General features: G+C 40.9%; 1 protein-coding gene across 2 annotated transcripts in view; it reads right to left on the bottom strand.

Moving 5' to 3' along the window:
- ETV5 (ets variant 5) overlaps positions 1-10,051 on the bottom strand; it is a 63,150-nt gene that overhangs the window by 26,090 nt on the left and 27,009 nt on the right. For both annotated transcript variants that reach the window (XM_011953372.1, XM_011953371.1), the window contains exons 6-7: positions 9,026-9,155; positions 7,798-8,085 (exon numbers count right to left, since the gene is read on the bottom strand). In XM_011953372.1, the coding sequence (XP_011808762.1) occupies positions 7,798-8,085; positions 9,026-9,155 (418 nt within the window). The remainder of the gene's footprint in view (positions 1-7,797; positions 8,086-9,025; positions 9,156-10,051) is intronic.

The following is a 10,051-nucleotide window of genomic DNA, read 5'->3' as shown; positions in this document are numbered from 1 at the left end:
GTTTCACCACGTTGGCCAGGCTGGTTTCAAACTCCCGACCTCAAGTGATCCACACACCTTGGCCTCCCAAAGTGCTAGGATTACAAGCATGAGCCTGTTGCAGTGGCTCAGGCCTGTAATCTCAGCACTTTGGGAGGCTAAGGCGGGCAGATCACCATGTGAGTTCCCTACATGAGGTCGGGAATTTGAGACCAGTCTGGCCAACACGGTGAAACCCCATCTCTAGTCTCTACTAAAAACACACAAAAATTAGCCAGGTGCAGTGTCAAATGCCTGTAAACCCAGGTACTTGGGAGGCTGAGGCAGGAAAATTTCTTGAACCTGAGAGGCGGAGGCCGAGATGACACCACTGCACTCCAGCCTGGGTGACAGAGCGAGACTCTGTCTCAAAAAAAAAAAAAGCAAATAAAAGAGAAGATCTTAAGGAACTGGGAGACTATGACACACACAAGCCACACACAAATCAAAGGAACCCACTGTTTGCCTTTTCAATATCCATTCTTTTTCAGAAAGAGAATGGTGATTTTTTGTCGGAGGTGGCAATGTGCCAACTTCACAATAATGTTTATTTTCCTGAGATACAACGAAGAGCCAGACACTGTCCCTAAACATACACCAAAGAACTCTGAAACAACTCCATAAGGCCTGCCAACATTGCTGAGACTCAAATGGGCCCACTTAAACTGTGAGAAGACATTGAGAGATAAGGAACAAAAAGCACGTCCTTTCTAGGCCTACATGTTTGTCTGACTTCTCAAGATCAAATATGGGAGAGGGATGGTGATGAAACTAAGACATGTCCCCAGGATATCAGATAGTGAAAGTATTAGTTGTGGGGCCGGGCGCGGTGGCTCAAGCCTGTAATCCCAGCACTTTGGGAGGCCGAGGCAGGCAGATCACCTGAGGTCACGAGTTTGAGACCAGCCTGGCCAACATGGTGATACCCCGCTTCTACTAAAAATACAAAAATTAGCCTGGCGTGGTGGTGTGCTCCTGTAATCCCAGCTACTAGGGAGGCTAAGGCAGGAGAATCGTTTGAACCTAGGACAGGGGTAAGCTGAGATCGCACCACTGCACTCCAGCCTGTGCGATGGAGTGAGACTCCATCTCAAAACAAAACAAAACAAAAAATATTACTGTGATGATGAAAGATTAGGGATAAAGGGAGCATTACATTTTAAAAACTTAACATTAAACAATGAAGTTTCTCAGTTTGCGGTATCTACATCATTTAAGGAAGCGTCCTTTAGTATAGTTTGTGTAAAATAAAAGTGATTTTTAAAAAGTAAAATTGTCATAAAAGCTAACATTTACTGAACACCTTCTCTGTCCAAGTGTGATTTTTTTAAATCTACCCAATGCTTCTATGTGGTGTCTATTATCCTATTTTCAGATGAAGAAACCAAAGTTTGGAGAAGGTGAGTGCCTGCCTAAGGTCACACAGTAGCAGAGCAGCAATTCAACCCCAGATCTGTCAGTCTGTCCCGCTCCAGAGCCACTGGTCTACAGTATTTCTACAATCGTTTTAAAATAGTCTCTGGAGGAGATTTAAATAAAAATCATATAGTCCAGGCAGCCAGAAAAATCCCATATGTTTAGAAATTAAGAAACATATCTATAAAGAACTCCAAGGTTGAAAGAAACAATAGAAAATACTTGGAGCTGAATTTTTAAAATACTGTAAGTCAGAACTTGTGCAATGTATCTAAAGCAGAACTTGGATAGGGAGATCAAATAACTGACTGTCCAAACCAAGATCCTTTGGAGAGTGTAAGAAGAAGCTATTAGCAATCACTTCTAGACAAGGCATAGACAGACCATAAGTGACTTGGCAAACTTCCATGTACAGTCACCCCAGCCTTAAAAGAAATTTTATATGGTTTTGTGCTTATATATTATAAAGAAAAAGGGCTAAAAATTAGTGAGCTAATCATACAACAAAAGAAGTTGGAAAAACAGAATAAGCCCAAAGAAAACAAAGAATAAAGTATTTTAGTGAGAGCAGAAATCAATGAAACAGAAAACACCCGAGAGAGAGTAAGTAAGGCCAAAAGCAGATTTGTTGAAAAGGCAATATATTGTCTGCCAAGACTAAGAAAAAAAAAAAGTCTATATAAATAATATCAAAAATGAAAAAGACAACTACAGATGCTATAGAGATTTTAGAAAGGGCACCACAAATAACTTTATGTCAATTAATTTTAAAACTCACACAAAATGGACAACTTCTTAGAAAAATTTATTTATTTATTCAACTAAATAGAAATCCAGGGCAAAACGGTAAAATGTGAAGACACTGAGCCAGTAATTAAAAATCTTCCTACAAAGAAATGTCAGGCCCATATGGTGTTACCAGTAAATTCTTCAAAAAGTTCAAGGAATAAAGACTTCCAATTTCCCATGAGATATTCTAAAATACAGAAAGAAGACACCCTGTACTCATTTGATGAATATAACCTCAATGCTAAAACCTAGCAAGGACAATATAAGAAAGAAAAATTGTGTACTTTCTCAATCGTGAAGACAGGTGTGGAAGTCTTACATATTTATATCAGAAAACCCAAATTCAGCAATGTACAAAATATAATACACAATAAACAAGTTAGGGCCAGGTGTGGTGGTTCACGCCTGTAATCCCAGCACTTTGGGAAGAAGATGGGGTGGGTGGATCACCTGAGGTTAGGAGTTTGAGAGCAGCCTGGCCAACAAGGCGAAATGCTGTCTCTACTAAAAAATACAAAAATTAGCTGGGCATGGTGGCGCCTGCCTATAATCCTGGCTACTAGGAAGGCTAAGGCAGGAGAATTGTTTGAACCTGGGAAGTGGAGGCTGCAGTGAGCCCAGATGGCGCCACTGCACTCCAGCCTTGGCGACAGAGTAAGACTCTGTCTCCAAAAAATAAAAAATAAAAAAAAAACAAGTTAGCTTTGTCACAAGAATGCAAGGTTGGTTTCATATAAATCAGTGTAACTCACCATATTAAGAAATTAAAGGAGAAAATTATTTGATCATCCCAATAGAGGCAGTAAAAGTGTTTAATGAATTTCAACCTCTATTCATGTTAAAAACTTTCAGTAAACTGGGGATAAAAGGAAGTGTCCTTTAACTTGTTAAAAGGTAACAAGAAGCCTACTGTAAACATGATGAAACGCTAAAAACAAACCCTCTTAAGACTCAGAACTAAAAAAACCTCTGCACTCTAACCATTGCAAGAACATTATTCAGTCTGTCAAAGGAGGTTCCATTAAGCATCCATGAAACTCAGTTTCAGATCCCAAAGTGAATTTGTGCTGCATACACAACATGCTATTAACAGGCGCTTGGAGAAGAGATGCATCAGACACATTCACTTTATTCCAGGCCAGGCTACAAATGTGACTCACAGTCAAATTCATTCCTCTCTAAAAATTATTGTACTACAAAATCTGAAGGACAAAAATGAATAGCAATTTACTTTAAGGAGAGGAAGAAAAAACGAGGAAAAACAAGTATATTAAATCTCTTAATTTATCTAGCATCCTTAAGGAATTGGTAGTTTTTGTTAAATCAAAATTCCACAAAACTTAGCCCAACTCTTTAAGCTTTGAATCCTCAATAATAACCACGGAGGGAGACGCTTTTGACATTCTCAAACAGCTTAGGCCGTTTCCTCCTTCAGAAGACACTACCCAGTTGACCTTTTCCTGATGACTCCAGCACAGCACATTATGTTCTGTCAATTACAGCGTGCTAGCCTACCATAATACTGATGCCCTTAGGGGCTATCTAGAAGCAGAGGATTCTTCTACTACAGGAGCATTTTCTTAAATGTTGCTGCTTCTTGGGTTTTAACCTCTTTTGTTGATGTCAAGTAAATGACAAAGCAGTGTGTTCCAAAATTCTTAGAGATACATTTTTCTTAGTGGAGCTTCTTCAGTTGAATTGCAGGGCTTTCCTCAACACAAGATACAATGAGATATGGTTTAATAAAAGCCAAAAATATATGTGGCCAGTACTATAGGCATAACATAGGAATATTTTTCTAAGTTCCTCCACCCAGCACATGTAAACATCATAAATAACACAATGAGAAAACTCTCAAGATTGGGAAGGCTGAAGGAAAAAATATTTCTCCTCTTCCAGGAGCAGCCAGTCTTTCAGGATAAGTGGAACATGTCTGAACATGTCAAATTACATATCTTTTCCCCTCTCCTTGCGGGGAGGAAATCACCAGTATAAATCATGGCTTTCAAACACAGTATTTATCTTCTAAAAATAAATTGAATTGTGAAGAATTATATGCTAAGACTATGTAAAACATTAAGAATGTACTTTTTTCTTTCTTTATTATTTTCTTAGAGATGGGGGTCTCACTAGGTTGCCCAGGCTGGAGAGCAGTGGCACAGTGAGATCATGGGAGTTTTGACCTGCTCTGTTTCTGACCCCTGGGCCAGTTGACCTCTGCTTAGGCAACTTGGTAGTCTCCACTCCCAGGAGGTCACCATATTGTTGCTAAACTTAGTGTGGACACCTGATAGATCGGCACAGTGTACTACAGAGCCCAGGACTCCCGGGGTCAAGTGATCCTCCCGCCTCAGCCTCTCGAGTAACTGAGACTACAGGTGTGTGCTGCCATGTGCGGCAAGGATGTACTTTTGACTAGATTACATTTTAGTTATTTACGGCATAATCCAGCAAATTTCCATCACTATCAATAAACATATATGGAGGACAAATAAGATACAGGGCTAAATGTGGCCTAAAGAAAGGAGTCTAAATCACAGGTTTTTATCCTCAAAGAGCTTACTCTGTTCAACTGAACAGATACGGCACACCCAGCAAAACAAAAAAGACACATGTTAAGCACATGGGTTTGGATTAAATGATATAGGAATTTATTAAGATTTTGTAGTTTAAGAGATAGATAGAACTTAAAGTATAATAAAAAAAGAGGTAATGTTCAAGGTCAAAACAAATTTATCAAGGTCAATTACGCAGTTTTTATAGTAGACATTAGTGGGTGTCAGCAGCCCAAATAAAATCATAACTGAAACAAATGGCGTAATTATATATCATGAAAGTTTTTGGTTGCTGAATGTAGGACCCTGTATTTGGCTATGTGAGCTTTAGAAAGTCCTTAACTGTGCTGAGGCTTGATTTCTAATCTGCAAAATGGTTTTTTTTTTTACTCTGCCTATGTCACAGGGCTGTTAAAAGTTTCAAATGAGACTCTATTTACTTCTACCATGCAAAATACCATGTATTTGTATTAGGGATTTCGTTTTAAAGTAATAGTCCCTCTAATTTTAAGTTCTAAGCCAAGAGATAACCTAGTCACCAATAAAAGTAATCTGTCCCACTTTTCGGCAGGCATAACAGTTATTAAATGTATGATTATTAAGCTTGATATTATCCATGACTGTAATTTCTATTACTTTTACAAAAATCAAACCAGGGATTTTAGTCTGTCTCATTTTCTGTGTACTATCCAGTATCTAAAAGCAAAATCAGTCATGTTTTTGATGCGTTTTATGTCACACAGATATCACGTGGATGACCATATTAATAGACAAAGGCAGTAGAAACAAAATTTGGTAATATACGCTTTAAATAAAGGTGGGGTGGAATAAGGATGAGGGTAGAGAGAGCTGCATCACAATTTCTCAAAGTGTGACAAGACTATATCCAAGCCCCACCCCAGGCCCACAGACTCTCTCTCTGAATGTTAGCAAGGAATCTGCATTGAAAATCCCCCCTCCACACTCCCGCGGGGACTCCTGTGCACTTTCCACTTTGAGAGGACAGCACTCTTGTGTAGAAACCCAAGTGCCCAGTGTGGTTTTTAATCGATTTGGTAGCCTACAGAATACCTCCCCCTTTACCTCAATTATCTCAAGGATAGTGCGTGTGAGAACTTTGAATTTTAGACCCATCACTCCTAAAGGCAGAGTATAAGAAGTAGTAAGTCCAAAATGCACAGGCAGACTTCAAAGGAGGAATCACCCAAAAAAGAAATATCTGCATTCTGGTTCCCTCCTCTCTTCCTTTCAACACCCAAGGGCAAATAACTCATCAATCCCAGGAATCCAAACCTCCTTCCTTCTCAGGAGGCTGGGTAGACTGGAGACAGGCTTATTTCACAGCTGAGACTGGGGCTACCGTCTCCCAATTCTCCAGGAGAACTAGGATACTTGTCTCCCAACTCAGTTAACTGTTAATACAGTATGTTACATAAGCCCCTCGGATAAAGAACAAGGATTGAGGGGGAAATATTAGATAAAGGAATTTTCTTTTATACTTCGTGGTAGTTTGCTAAGAATTTCAAATACTGAATATATACCCGACCCCACCCCTCCTCCCCAGTTTCCCCATAGCCCTTGCAGAAAATCAGCAAGATGCTGTTTAAAAACACCAAAAAAAATCATTGAAATAAAAATGATATCTAGGCCAGAGTTCACAAATTGGCAGGCCTGCGGGGTGATTTTGCCCAGAGAAGTTTTGTTTAGTCTGCAGAGTGATGTTGTTTTTAATTTGAATTAGTTGCCAACTTGAAAAAAAAAAATCTACAATTTTTACATAAAAAACCAAGTATGCAAACTCTCCTGCACAAGTACAGGTTGTTAGTACAAGGTAACAACTGCCAAAAGCTCAGAGGCAGCTGTGTCTTCCAGATGAGCCCCGTGTGGCAATAGAGGCTCACTCCCGAGCCAGCCCCCCACCAACTCCATCAGTGCTCACCCCTTGAGCCCTGTGTAACACGAGTGTTCATGTCCCTTGGCCTAACCAAGGAATAAACAGCAACTAGCCATATTCTGCCGTTCTTAATGGTGACTTTCAGAGCAAAATGGGAAGTGGATCAGAACCAGACAAAGGGATCTTATTTTTTTCCCTGCATTTCATCTAGAAATAAAGTGATCTCTAAGTGAATACTGGCAGGCATCTGGAATGGACCAGGCCTGGGAAAGGTACACTCATGTATTTTCCCTACTTCTGCCCCATTGCCGCCCCCCACACCATCTTGCATCCTTTGGTAATATTGTTGACAACTACCCATCCACGGTTATCTCCTTATCCCAAAGAAACTTGAAATAAAAAAAGGCCCCCAGCACATCTTCTATGAAAGAAGGCCACAAGCATCAGAGATTCTAGAATGCCACAGATAATAAACTTAGAAGGCTGGGACTTTAAGAGGTCAGGTTTGGAGTGCACAGAGAAGGTTCCCTTTATACACTTTTTTGATAAATGAATGACTCTGGACAAGTTACTCCTGATGCCTCCATGTCTGTAGAAACATAAAAACCACCTGCAGTGTAACCAGAAGATTTCTATCTCAAAAGCAGATGTACAAACAAGGTCCTTAGCTAATCTCCTACTGTTAAAACATGTTAAAGTCAGATGAGTAATACTACCTTGTATAACTCAGCAATCGTCCCTTATATGTAAGTGAAAGAAAGTTCGATTCTATTAGTAGTAGGCAGCATCCAATGAGGAGTCAGGAACCTGCCCTCAGTGAGGGACAAGAGTATCCTGGCAAGTCATTCTTCCTCTAGTTCTGTGAGAAGGGAGAATACCAGTTACCTCTCTCTTACCTACTTCATAAGGATGTCGTAGTCCATCAACCATCTGGTGTACCCTGGGAACAGGGTAGTATATAAACAGTCATATTCATATTGCTATTAGTCTTGCCTCACAAGCTGCCTCAGTGCAATCATAACTTTTTAGGAACCTGGTAAACAAGAAAAACTGCTTCCCCTCTCCCACTGAGAAAGGACAGGGATGAGGGAGGCAGTTAAGGAAGAAGGCCAGATCAACACCCACCTCTGTTCTGATGGATACTGGTTTTCAGGCATCATCTTTGGCATCTGCAGGGGCTGATGTGGTGGTCGGGGGACCGCAAATGTTTGCTGCTGTGGTCCAGGCTCTGGAAGCGAATGGGGGGCGGGGGCGGGGCCCACACCTTGAACAGGGCCAGCTGCAGGGGCGTGCGCTGAGGTGGGCAGAGTTGCCTGAGGTGGGGGAAATAGGGGATTCTGATGGGTGGGTGAGAGGGGGGTTGTAGGAGGGGTTAATGGCTTGAACCCAGAGGGAGGCTTCCTATCATAGGCACTGTAAACAGAAAAAGAGAAGGAACCATTAAGCTGAAATGAAGCAATTAGCATGGTTACCAGGTCCAGCAGAAAGCTAGTTTGCAGCCCATTGTTGCCAGGAAATAACAGCATTAACATAGTTAAATCGCTCATAGCCCTGAGGGGATATTTGTACCTCCGAAAAGTGACAAACACACTGCGTCACAGGGACTTGTTTAACACTTCTAGTGATTTTTCTCAAGGATAATTTTAGCCTCTGCTTCCGGTTTCCTTTCTCCCTCCTTCTAAAAGAATTCTCCGTGTATGCCTGTGTAGGGTGGGTGGGTGAGGGGAGAATTTACGCTTTGCCAGGTGTTCTCTGGTCCCCTCTCTTAACTATTCCAGGGTTCCCAGGAATTAGTCAGAATCTGTGTTGAAGGTACGTCTGTGCTGTGACATCATTTGAATTAACAACTCTTCTCCTCCCCCTTTCAGGCAAATCTATGTTTATCTTCTAGAGCAAAGAATGATTTAAAATTAAAGCTTCATTCCTGGGGCCTGGATATTCTTAAGTAAAGGGCACAAGCTTCAAGACTTTTTCATATATTCTGATTTGGAGATTACTTCTTTGGTGCTTAAAGTTCACATTAACATATGATAGACATGAAGAAGTATATATTACCTGCCTCAAAGCCACAGATCAAATATCCCAGGATTGAGACTCTTTCCCTAGAAGCACTGGGTACCCTATGAACTTAGTGCCCTGCGGAGCCACAAGGCTTTAACGGTTTTCTTTCGTGTGCAGTACGATGATCCCAAGGGAACTATGCTACACCTGGAGGATGACACTGCCATGAAAGGAGGATGTGTTCTACCCCAGGGTCTGCTGGGTAAGTAACACTGGGAAGGAACATTCAGGTTGATGGCTACTTCCAGAGCCTTTCTGGGCAGCCTTTCTTCGACTCCACTTGCCCACTTACCAATAGTTGTAGAGGCACTTTTCTCCATAGTTAGCACCAAGAGCCTGCTCATGGCTACAAGACGACAGCTCAGAGGAGGGGCTGTGCAGCTCCCGTTTGATCTTGGTTGGAGGTGGGGCATGAAGCACCACTGAAATCAGAAGAGGGATGAGGGGGGAATAGAGAGAGAACAGCTGATTAACAGGGAGCACAATGCTTCCTTCTGCAAACCTTCTAACTAGCTGATTGTTCTTGGAACTCATGTCAAGTCACATGTCAGAAAAAGCAAAACGATTAAACACACAACCTCCCATCTAAAGCCAATTAAATTCTTCAAAGTCAGAAGTCATCATCTGACACTTCTAATTTGCCAAGTCTTTTTTCCCAAATTTCTTTGGTCATGGGTCTTGCCTTCCAGAAGCTGCAAAACCCTTAAAAACCTTGCAGGTAACGGGTCTCCACCAAAAATGCAAGTAGCTGCAGACATGAAGAATTTTGTTTCCAAAAAGGACGAAACGACCAAAAATGTGTTGGTAGACATTACCAACACATTTAAGCTTATCAAAGGCTTAAAATTGCTGTGGCAAATATATTTCTTATTTAGATGCATATTTACAAATTAAATATAGAATTTTTAAAAAGTCCTTCCTCAAGTAACTTTAAATACCAGCTCTCAGCAAGAAATACTCAACTTTAGAGGCATTCCAAAAATTTTAAAAGCAAAGGAATAAAACAACAGACCAATCCACTACCTAGAATACAGAAAGCAGAAAGCCTGGCTACCTTTGTGCTTACATCTGCTCCCGGCCTGTCTCAGTGACTGACCAGCAAGGGTGGGTTTGTATAACCAGTCCTTTCATAGATGGTACAGTGAATGTTCCTGAATTCATGGAATAAATGCATGGAGCTACTGCTTTTGGTTTGGAAGCCAACTACATATTCCACGTAGGATCCTGAGAGGGCAGAGTAACAAGAATTTTTCAAATCAAGGTGATTTACATGTAGTGGCCAAAAAAAAAAAAACCAAAAAAACAAAAAAACCCCAAA

Source organism: Colobus angolensis, unplaced genomic scaffold (genome assembly GCF_000951035.1).
Source record: "Colobus angolensis palliatus isolate OR3802 unplaced genomic scaffold, Cang.pa_1.0 Scaffold36, whole genome shotgun sequence".
NCBI lineage: Eukaryota > Metazoa > Chordata > Mammalia > Primates > Cercopithecidae > Colobus > Colobus angolensis.
This window is presented reverse-complemented; position numbering and strand designations above follow the sequence as displayed.